At 35.4% G+C, this 12,395-nt stretch overlaps 1 protein-coding gene across 1 annotated transcript in view; it reads right to left on the bottom strand.

The window, feature by feature from the left end:
• Positions 1–3,400: 3,400 nt before the first annotated feature.
• Positions 3,401–12,395, bottom strand: part of LOC105567625 — a 22,107-nt gene continuing 13,112 nt past the window's right edge. The window contains exons 2-9 of the mRNA XM_012022624.1: positions 11,872–12,034; positions 11,570–11,813; positions 10,365–10,478; positions 10,141–10,284; positions 9,845–10,058; positions 5,107–9,748; positions 4,807–5,017; positions 3,401–4,743 (exon numbers count right to left, since the gene is read on the bottom strand). Of these exons, the coding sequence (XP_011878014.1) occupies positions 4,633–4,743; positions 4,807–5,017; positions 5,107–9,748; positions 9,845–10,058; positions 10,141–10,284; positions 10,365–10,478; positions 11,570–11,641 (5,508 nt within the window). The 5' untranslated portion in view covers positions 11,642–11,813; positions 11,872–12,034 and the 3' untranslated portion in view covers positions 3,401–4,632. The remainder of the gene's footprint in view (positions 4,744–4,806; positions 5,018–5,106; positions 9,749–9,844; positions 10,059–10,140; positions 10,285–10,364; positions 10,479–11,569; positions 11,814–11,871; positions 12,035–12,395) is intronic.

Genomic DNA, 12,395 nt, shown 5'->3' with positions numbered 1-12,395 from the left:
TTTAGCATCCCCTTAACAGTTAACCAGAAAATGATAAACCAGGCCTAACACTCTCTGAAAGTTAATCGGTGGATTATTACTGAAAATAACGAATCGATTCACTGTTTTCAGTGATAATCCACCGATTAACTTTTAGAGAGCACATTATTAATTGATTTTGTTCATTTCAGCACGAACTTTCGAGGACCGACGAATAATTTCGCTATTATTTCGTCAGTTTAAACGAATCGCAACCGCGCGCGGTGATTCGTCGTGTCGCGTCGCGTTCGGGAGTGCCGTTTGTGTAATTGGACTAAAGACTTTCAAAGTGTAAAATCGCGCGAACGATCTTTGTGTTTTCGCGAGTGTGCAAGAAGACAACCTGAGTGGAGGAGGAGGCCTGGGGAAGGCATCAGGCACCGGCGGAGCAACTTTAGGGTAAATATTTTTTATTTCTTTTTCTTTTATTTTAAAATTAATCTTCCGTTTATTGATTTTCAATCATTTAAAAATTATTTTCTTTAAGATTGGTTTTCTTGAATACTCTGTTTTAATGTGAATTTTATAATTTTGTGTTACAGAATCAACGAAGTTAAACTCCGCTGCTGCGCATCGGGTCGGTGAGTAAAGAACTTTTTTATTACGGCAACGAATATACACACTGTAAAAAAAATTACATGTAAAATTACAAATATTATAGTGAGTAATGTTGGGACCATCTATTAAAGGTGTATATTTACATACGTCAGTAAATTTACTTCTTGTAAATAAAATTATTACTTTATATAATAAGTAAATTGCTTGCTTTTGATTGTGTAAATTTGACATTTTTTGGTAATTTTTCATCATGTATAAACAAGTATTTACACAACAAAGAGTAAAACATTTTTTTGGTAAAAGTATATACATTTATATATTTCCGTTATTAATAGAGTAATCGCTACACTTATTATGTATGTAATTTTACATACTTTTTTTACAGTGCATTTCGTAGATCGTAGATTGTAGATCGTAGTTTATCTTGTATATTCGATGCCTCATCATGGATATACAAATTACAAGTATTATAGATAGGTTACAAATGCTAACGGCAAGTAAATTTTCTATTTAACATATTGAAACTCCGGAGAGGAGTATAAACAATTTTCAATGTGGAAAGTTAGCTACGCCGTTGCAGAACCAGAGTTAATCCCTGGTTTTCTTTGTCACGGATCCCCGAAAGCAACGGTTTCGGCACGAGGGCGCGACGTCGATTCGCGAAATTAATAAAAAAAAGAAGAGAAAATTTTATATATATCTTTCTCCATAAATATTCTTCCATTAACACTAATAATGGAAGAATAATTTTTATTTCAATAAAAATGAAAATATACAAGATTTAATGATTTGAAAAACGATCGTCGTTAACTCCCTGCCGAAATGACCGCTATCGGAGGCAATCCAGAAGATCTGGGATTCATTCTTTCCTACAGCGGGGCCTCTAAAGTTCGACGAGTTCAACTTAAAATTTCTTTCACATTCGTTTAATTTCATAGAGCTCTACAAATCAGGGTATGTCGAGCTCACTTTTCCATGTTGAAAATCGTTGAATCACATCACAGAACTTAAACGAAATATGGCGAATATTAATGATATATTCGCCGAGCTAATATTTTGTAGCCTATCCATTTTCATTAACGAATTGATGTATTGTATAAAGTAGAATAGTATGTAGAATAATATGACGCGAGATTCTAATATGTTTTGTCCATCACACTGAAATTTTAACTTATTTTTATATATTATTTGCGGTTATTAATTAATTATATTATGCAATTATTATATCGGTTAAAATCGTGAAAAAAGTGTTTCGTTTTTCTGGATCTCACATCATTTATTCTTTGTATGTGTGTATGTACCTACGTGATATACGTACTTTCAAGATGCGTCTCGCATGAATACATGCATAGTCGCACGCATCTTTGTATTTTCGCGGTCGGTTTTCGCGATCGGATTTTCAGGAAAAATTTTCAATTAATTATTAATTATTTAATTTTATCCATATTATAAATTTAAATTTATCGAAGAATATGATTAAAATCACTCTAACGCGAAGTAAATTTTTTTCTATATCTACGTGAATTTCGAATTTAAAGATAAAGTTACGAAGAGATGATCAATATTTTTGAACAAATAACGGAAGTAAAAATAAACTTGATTCGTATATACAGTAAAGTTTTTTAAATTAATATTCTTTAATTAACCTCTCGTAGTCGTGCATTTTGCGATACGATCGGGACTCGTATATTCGAAACGTACGAAATATTTGTCGGTGACGATAACCGACTATGGAAGAAGTATTCTTCCTTCCTGATCTCTGGTCAAAATGACCAGATTATATGGCCGGGAGCAACGAAAGGTAGGTCCAATCTGGCCCACCGAAGGACTAAATACGACGAGGTATATGTATGTGGTCAATATTGGCTACTCTGATAGAGTACCTAAGTAAGGTGCTGTACGAAGTATACTTTGATTTCTTTTGATTTGTCATAATTCGGGTGGGTTATGCTTCTATATACATACATTCTCACATATGTGCGAGAGTGAAACCCCTATTAAATCCCGCGTGCGCGTTAAACTCCGAGTCAAACCCCTAGAAAATCGCGTCGCGGTTAATTAAAGATTTGTAGGTTTATTATGTTGAAACACGGGTAGGTAGAAAATGGATAAGTAGGTTTATCGAAACCTTTGAAGGAAATTACCAGTTCTACTAAATAACACAATTAATCGAAAATAAGTTTTATAACTTACATAATTGGTTTTAATTTTTAATACAATTGCTGTGGATATACTTGATGTATATCAAAAATATTAAAGGTATATACAAAGATGACATCAGTAACAGTCAATTTTTATATTTAAGGATCGTCTTAAATGTCTCTTGAAATATTTCTTAGCCAGTAAAATGATGAATGAATCTGTACAGCAGTAAAATGACCAATGGATCTGTACCGCATTACCTATGTACAGCATCTGATACGGATTGTCTTTGGCTAAACTCTTACGACATATAATTATTTGGATATATAATTATAATGGATATATATAATTATATGGACATATAATTATTTGGAATTTAGATAATTATTACGACATATAATTATTACAAAATAGTTTATTTAACAACTTTACAATGTCTAGTAAAATCGTAGGTATATCTCAGTTAATTTTTAGTACTTAGGAGCTCGCAAGTTATAAAAAATTAAGTATTTTATTAAACTTCACGACGTCACTTCTTCAGAGAAAGGAAATTATACACTCGTTCGATAATTAAAACAAATGTTACCGCATCCCTTATTAGGCTAATATTACATTTGTCGTACGACAAATTTTTCAAGCGTGTTGATTGGCTGCTAAATAAAAAAAATGTATGGATATTCGAGAATTTTACTATCCTGCAACCAACCAACACACTTAAAAAATATGTCGTACGACAAATGTAATATCAGATTTATGTGGGATTTATACTGGCTCGTACTCTGAATCCTCTTTTATCGATAAAATCGATTTAGTTCCTTGTTGGAACCAAAAGTAAATACCAATCATATTAAGTATCGGACGTCGTACGTCGGATATCGGATCCAGTGTGAAGCCAACGCACAAAGAATTGTCGTATGTTATCTCGCGATGCAATGGATGCGACATAAGTCTACGACAATTTTTTGTGCGTTGATTTTCGACATCGACTTAAGTCTTACGACGAAATCGCAAACGGTTACGACAATCTTTCTGCTCAGACCCTTACATGTTTTGACGGCAGAATGCTGACAAGTTTGTAATAACATTTGCTAACAAATTACGATGATTGACTGCAGTAACTGAACGGAAATCTGCCACTTCGCGAATAATATACTCCATTCATAAGCGATTATGATATGACAGATTTTGCTCGGTTTATTTGTTGTGAGAGATCATATCATGGCACAAGAACACAAATCAAATCAGGTCACAGTTGTTGGTTTGCTGCAATATTCTGTTCGAGCCTATTGGAAAACTTAGTAATACTGCGTTAACAATTTTATCAGTGAGCTCTATAACATACTTGAATAAATTGTTCTATTATTTCTTATTGTTATCGAGCTCACTGCATTTTACTTGTGGAATAGTTTACATTGTATTAAATTAACTCTTCGATAGATTAGGATTAGAAAAAAAATGGTTACAAAGTTAGTATTGAAGGCAGAAAGTGTATAACAAATGATAAAAATAAACTGGTTCGATATTTGTAACAAAATGTGACTTGTAAATTTGCGATATGTACATATTATTAATTACATGTTACGAATATAACTAAACATTATACTAGGAATTATGAAATTATAATAGCGAAGATATTAATAACTTTTATCCATATAAATGTAGAAAAATAAACAGCAGTTTAATTCTATTTTATTTGACACAAACATAATGTTAATGCAATTCTTTAGGACTACGATTCTTATTATTCCAAAGAATGTCAAATACAACATTCTTTAAGACTTTCAAGGTACATTGTTTACAAGAGACAATGTATTTCAATATTTATCAATTTGTATGAGTATTTACAAAATGTACAAGACTTGTAAAAAAAAGTTACTCGCGACATGAAGTACAAAAAAACTACAAACTAGTCTTTTATTTAATGATAAATTGTTTAATGGTTTCAGGTTTCGTATTGGTGTCGAAATAGCATAAAACCCCACGATCTCTTGCATCATCCAATAATGCCTTCCACATTTTATCCTTCTGCCAAATAAAGAAAAAGAAAATCATTTTCGAAATTTAATTCTAGGATTAGCCTCTGCTTACCTTAAAGGTACGAAAATTTCCACATATTATCAAACTGTGCTTTGCTCTTGTGAGAGCAACACAGAGTCTCTGTTTATCCGACAAAAATCCAATGCCGTTACTTCTCACGCAGGACATTATTATAACATCTCGCTCTTGACCTTGGAAACCGTCGACCGTATTGACTTCAAAGTTAATTTTAATTCTTTTATTATTTGGCACAGAAGATATCCTGAAAGATGCACGAATAATAAAATTTACGGTTTCCTCATAACTTCATACGTAAACTATTGCTTTTCCTCGTATATGTATGAAACCTACTTTTTGTTTATCTCATTTAGTACAAGAGTTTTTTGATTGTTGTATGGCGTGAGAATCCCAAGGGAAATGGCGGTGCTTGTCTTTTCCCAGTTGACAAACATCAGCATGGTATAAATTATATCGGCCACGAATTTTGCTTCGATGGTGTTGGAAAACCTGTCGTCGTTCTGAGTGAATTCGTGATTCAGCACTTTGTAGGCGTGAAATGGGAATGTTGGCTTGCTCTCGGCAGCGTCTTTCAATTTTCCGCCATAGAAGTATTTATTCGGCCAATATGAGATCGCATAATCCATACGATATTGCGTTTGCAACATTATAATTGGACTGTTCGGTTGAGACGCGAAGATGTTCTGTATCCTCGAAAATATTGATTGATCTAACCCTAACTTCTTCGCTTGCTGGCTCAGAATAGTTGCGGGTAGCTGATTTGGGTCGCCCACTAGGACCAACTTATTCACCCCCAACATTAACGGTATTAGAGTTTCTGCTTCACAGCTCTGTGTTGCCTCATCGACGATGCATATGGTTATACTTTCCTTGTTACCCCCGAAAATCGATTCCATTTGATTGGTATAACAGGACGAGAGCGTACAGGCAATTATTTTGGCACCCACAATAATTCTGTTTTCAGCTGAATGCAGGTGCTTGGCACGATCCTTTGGACTGAGCTCTTCTATTGGCTTACCAGCTTTCAGCCGTTGGCACCTTACGGACTCTTCACATATTTGATTCATGAGTAAATTCCTCTTTGCCTCGTCCGTTCTATCAGTGCTATCAAGTTTACTTGAAAGCGAGTTAATACGATTGCTGGTCTTTCTCAGAAGATGTCGTTTTGTTAGTTCCGGCACGGAAATGGTTTTAACCCTAGGATGCATAGATTCCAATCGACCGATGCGTACCATGTCAAGAAGTTTCTGTTTCACATGCGGAGTAGACCTGATGTCTAGAAGTCTCAACACGACTTCGTCGATAGCGGCGTTGGACGGCGCACAAAGGAGGATTCTCACGGGTTTCTTGTTTTGCTCTTTTGTCTCATCATGTAATATTTGAGTCACTAGATTAACGATAACTTTGGACTTGCCTGTCCCCGGCGGACCCTGAATAAAGCACAGTTTGGTCTCATTCTTTAGCACAGCGTCCGTCACTCTAAATACAGCCTCCAATTGTTTCGAATTTAAATTATCCTTCGTGATCAGCGAACAAGATGTATACTGCTTATTTAACGGTGGTAACTGATAGTCTTCGATTTTCGGACTTAAAATCAATTTCATCAGGGGTGACTGAGGAAGGTATTGCAATGCCTGTACCATTCTGATATTCGATCGTAGATATGTGACAGTACGGACTCTTTGCACCCTATTTATAACGATCTTGTGATCAAGAGGCCGCGTCAACAAGGTGTATGTTATTACAGCATATGGATTTTCAATAAAATTCCTTAATTCTCTATTATAAAGAGTGAAGTCTGTGATGATCGTATGTTGCATGTTGGTTATGTATCCGAATATCTTATGAAAGATTTGCTTATCATGTTTGTTCATAACATACTCAAGATATACTAAATCTCCATAAATGGAATGAGTTTGCTTATTTATGTCGTCCTTGCTGACTAATACTTGAAGCACCAGTGTTGTCAAGAATAAATTAGTCGACGGTATCGGGGTACGTGTAATAGAATTCTCGATTATGGAACACATCATGGTTGGGCGTTGCTTATTTTTCTGGATCATCTCGAAATCTTTAGTCATGACGCACCACATTTCAACTAACAGGAGAGGCATTATGATCTCGTAATATTGTTTATAGGAATCGTAAGATGATCTCAAAGTTTTGAGTTCATTCTCAGACACTATTGGTGGTTCGCACTTCAAGTAGCGCTGCTCTTCTAGCCACACGGGATTCCACATAAAAATGCGCAGTAGAAACTCCTCCAGTTTCGGGCTCCGATCTGAATAGATTGCAGGTGCTTTTGTTAATTTGTTCTGGGGTATTGGTGCATCTTTCCCACTCAATTTCTTTAAAGAATTGCAACTATCGATCTCGTACACCTTTACTTCGTGTTTATCAGAAAAGGACACTCTCTTCTTTTTCGGTATCGTGTACGATTTCAAACCACTCGAGATATTTTCCTTTTCTGAACCACATTTGACCGATCTACTTTGCAATTTTAATATTTTGACCTTCGGATCAGCATTCACGGTGCTTCTTCTCGTGTCGTCCTTGTTGCTACTGCTATGTCTTTTTTTATTATCAATTGTTCTGTAATCCAGTGTGTTAGCCTTAGATGTAGTGGGATCAGCATTCACGTTGCTTCTCATGTCACTCTTGCTGCTGCTGCTACCACTGTGTTTCTTTTTATCATCAGCGACTTTGGAACCTAGTGTGTTATCCTCAGATGCAGTACTCATATTTAAATGTAAGGATTGTTGCAATGATGCAGTAATATCGCTTACTGTATCCTTAGAAAAGATCTGTGTTTCGTTGGAAGTCGCAGGTTTTATCACATCAACCTCGCCCGTCGATTGTTTTTTAAATTGATTATTACTCAATATTGGCAACGTTGCGGATTTATTTGGACGCGATTTAAATACTTGCGGTTCTTGTTCAGTGAGAAAATCGCCACGATTTTTCAAGGATATTTTAGCTCTTGGTTTAGCAATCCTACGATTAATACTTGGTTCACTTTCGGCTACTAGCTTCTTCTTTTCCTCAGCAATCTTCTTCAATTTCTTTTTTCTGTCTTCGTGTATTTTTCTTTTTTCGTCCTTAGAAATTAATGGCCCAAATTTTGGTTCATTTGACCTGTGCGAATCAGCTGATTTAGATCTCTTCTTATGATGTTTCTGTTTCTTATTATAGAAATTATCGGCTAGTTTTTCTTTCAAGTTCGACGTCTTGTTTTCGTTTGTTGACTGTGAAGTCTCGTGTACTTCTGTTTTCTCAGTTTTCTTACATATTCTGTCTTTACTTTGATCGGTTCGTCTTCTTCTCGAAGGTAAACTTAATGGTTCTATTACTGGAATCAGTTTTTTATGTGTTGATTTTGCCATTAATTTTTGTTTCAAACTTTCTAATGATTGTTTATCTAGCTTTGTATTTTGTTTTGCATACGTTTTCTGTTTGTCTTTATCATCAATATTAGTACCAACAATCCGTTTGCTCTCATGAATATCTTTCGTATGAGGCTCGCTTTCTAACGGAGTAAGACCGACTTCGTCTACATCCTTAGTGTTCGCTTCTACTGTCGATGAACTTTTGTTAATGTTAGTATCAACGATGTGTTTGTTTTCATCAATAGCTTTCGTACGAGGCTCGTTAGAAAGACCGGCTACGTTTACATCCGTAATATTCGCTTTTGCCGGCGATAAACTTATATTAATGTTAATATCAAAGATGTGTTTCTTTTCATTAATAGTTTTCGTACGAGGCTCGTTAGAAGGACCGGCTTCGTCTATCTCCATTGCGTTTACTTCTGTCGTTGACCAATTGGTATCAACAATCTGTTTGCTTTTGTCTTTCGTACAAGACGTGTTAGAATGATCGTTTTTGTCTATGCCCATTGTCTTCACTTCTGTTATCCGTAAATTATCATCTCTTTTGTTTTTAGTTTTAACATTAACACCTGCACATAGTTTGTAAGGTATCTCTTTACTGTAATGTGCCTGTGAAGTACTCGGTATCTCGGACTGTTCGATTATATTCAGGTCTTCATAATCCCAAATTCCTAAATCGATTTCATCCTTTACGTGCACCTCACCCGGAACATATTTTCCATCCTCGGTAAGTCGTTGACTTCTGGATAATCGCTCCAACCATGGATTATCTTCATCTTCACTGTCTGTTAAAATAATGATCTCGTCGTCCATATTTAAAAAGCCAATTTTTTCAGTATTTAGATGATTGTCATCAGTACATTCCTGCTTAATTTCCATTCTATTCTCTGTATTCTCTGTATCTTCATATTTGATATCGAATAACTGGGAGTATGGAAACACCCCTTCTTCGTCGTCACTCAGATCAACAACATCGATAAGAGAGAATCGTGTTTTCTGCTCATGTTTTACTTTCTTTAATTTAATCGGTGATTTATCGTGGGTATTGCGCTCAACATTTATCATTTGTGCTTCTTCGTCGTCTGTTTGCAATTCATTTAAATCTTCAACAATTTGGTCATCTGTATGTGCACATTGAGATTTTTTTGTGTGGTATAACACATCATTTTGTTTATCAGTGCTCTTCGATGTTTTTCTTATATGATTTTCACCTGTGACTCTATTATCATCAATATTGTTGTCACAATTAGATTTTCTGTGGTATAATGTTTTATCTTGTTTGTCAGTGCTATGCGATGTTTTTTTAATGATTTTATTATTAACATAGTTATCACTCTTATCACTACCAGAAACACCCATTCTTTCATTAATATATAATTTATTATTGCCATCTGAAGACTTTACAGATTGAAGATTATGATTCTTAGTGTGCTCCTTTTGCTTTATTTCGTGTGCTAGTGATGCATGAATTATTTCAATATCGTCGTCTGAACTTGTATTCATATTATCAAATTCATTGTTTACTAAATTATTGGTATAGTTACTACAATGTGGTTTCTGATTATCACGAGATAAATTAGAATTGATCCCTGCAAAAATTTAATTAATTATAAGATAAGATTTATCAGGGAATAGTGCAAATTTAATATTCCCTTTCTCTCGTCTGTATACAAAATAGAGCTTACCTTTTGAAGAATTAACAGTAGAATCATGTTTGTTATGACACGTAAGTTTTACTTTTTTATTTGGACAGTCACAATTTAACTTAGATACGCATCTTTTCCTGAAATCATGATCTGTAGAAGATACAGGAGATACGCTCTCTTGCAATGTATTATTTACAACTGCCTTTGATGAGGTAGTACTAAGTCTTTCTTTCTCTTCATCATGGTCGAGTAACTACAACATTTTTTTATGGCTAATTTAGAGACATATATTGAATTTCTACAAAAACTATTAGATACTGCTAAGAACGACTTACCTCAATGCAAACTTTATAAATATACACATTACTATTTGGATCATCATTAGTTGGGCAACCTATTCCAATGATATCATTCTCATATAATTTGATCGTCTGAGAAGTCTGTTGTTGGTCGCCGTTTACGAAGATACCATTCGAACTCTAAATAAAAATGAGGAATTAATAAATCATTCAACTTACAAATATATATTGGTATTGTTACGACTACCTGTTATACACACCCGTAAGTCTGTAACGTATAAATTTTCATTTTCTCGATAAAAAATACAATGGTGACGAGATACAACTGGACTAAGGCATATAATATCATTGTCTTTGGCCCGACCACAGGTATACTGAAAAAAAAGAATTTAAACATAACATACACAGACACAGACGAATACACACACACACACACATAAAATGTACATATATTTGTAATTAAGGAGTTGTGTCCATCTTAACAATCCAAGAAATATAATATGTAGGAAATAATTAAATTACCAATGTAATATGTTGCTCTATGTAACATGTTCGGAATCAATTTCCTTAATCCCTTTATATTATTTCACTGTTTTTTATGTTTTTTATATGTTATTTATATGTACATTACTTTATGCTGCAATATCGTAATGTATCTTCATTTTCTCAGAATATGCAATAATTTATACAGAAGGGAAAAATTTCCTTCGGAATCAATTACTTCCAGTCTATAAGCGTTTTTTTTATAAATAAAACATCTACTTTTTAATAGAACAGTTTCACAAAAGAAATTGGATGAGGTTTAACTAAACAAAGTTAACTAAAAAAAAGTATCCTATGATACCCACACGAGATCATCTTTTCACAATTATTTCGATGAGCCTTCTTACTCCTATTTCAGCTCTTATGCTTACTCTCGGCGAATCAGAACGCCATCGGCCAATGTAAGGGTTTTAAAATATTTGTAAAGGTCTATCCAGACAATCTTGCACAGAGCAATTTTTTTATGCATAAGCATATGCATAAAATTTCTTATGCATATGTTTATGCGCTATGCAAGTTTGTCTGGATAGACCTTTACAAATATTTTACAAATTATGCCTGTATTTTAGCTTTCTTACACCAAAAACTAAAGGTTGCGGTTCTCTTTTACTCCACATAGACCAGCCTTTAGTCCTGCAGAAAACCTTTTATCTGGTGCATCAGCCTCAGTTTTAGATAGGCTCGGTCTTTTAGATAAGGGACTTAGTTCGACTGGAACCGAAGTTCGGATAAAACGTCTGGTAATCAAGTCAACGTATCACTTACAAGACTTCCAACCACGCGATCGTTCCTGATTCGTAATTTCACTTTGCGCGTGAACAAGAGATTAATAATTCCATCCGTGTAAAGGAAGCACGATACAATCAACAAGTTAATTGAAGACAGCCACTACCTTGAGCTTACTGAATAAGTTGTTACTTACAGATTGTGCGCACTTGTTGAGGCCGATAGGTGAGCTATCATTCTGGTGCAGTCGTCGCAGCACGTAATTCATATCTACAGGATGCAAAGAGAGCCGGTCCCGTTTTCCCTCTTTCTTCGTGAACCACGCTGGGCTCACGTTAACCTAGCAAGCGCGGACGCGCAATGGCACGGTGAACGTTTCGCGCGCGCTTTCGCGCCTTAACCTCAGACATTCGACAGAGATCGGAGGAGATCGTCAGTTCCTGCAACGCGCGATACAGAATTCAATTTGGAACATTACAATTTCAAGCGTAATCTTACCAGTGGTCTTTGTTTATATGTTGCGGCGACGTTCGGCGAGGTTCCCGAATAGCTTGATTTCTCGTGCATGCGCGACGAGCCGACGAGTGGGAGCGTTCAGTGACGTAAACGCGTACGCGGAACGCCCCGCGCACGAAATTCTCGGCGGATTTCGGCGATCGAGCTGAGAACATTCAAAATGAGCAGGTATTAAGGTAAATCGGAGAAGTGTCGCTACAATATTTGTGACATGGGGTTTGTTTTCTGTTCCTGCACTGGTGAACTAGTGCAGTAAGCTAGAATGAGAAAAAATATGCTTGTCTTACTCCAATTTATTGCACTAGTTCACTAGTGTAGGAACAGAAAACAAGCCTATGTTACGAATGCAAAAGGGAGTAGTAAGAGTCAGATGATTCGTTGAAGGAATTGGACTTGTGGACCGTGCGACCTCCATTTCTTTCTCCAACTAATAGCGAATTAGGTTGATCGCGCTAGTGCGCACTGAGCGCACACTAAGTTTACTTGTTTGTAGTTAATTATCTATC

Source organism: Vollenhovia emeryi, unplaced genomic scaffold (genome assembly GCF_000949405.1).
Source record: "Vollenhovia emeryi isolate VEMERY1.0 unplaced genomic scaffold, V.emery_V1.0 DF939136.1, whole genome shotgun sequence".
NCBI classification, from domain to species: Eukaryota; Metazoa; Arthropoda; class Insecta; order Hymenoptera; family Formicidae; genus Vollenhovia; species Vollenhovia emeryi.
This window is presented reverse-complemented; position numbering and strand designations above follow the sequence as displayed.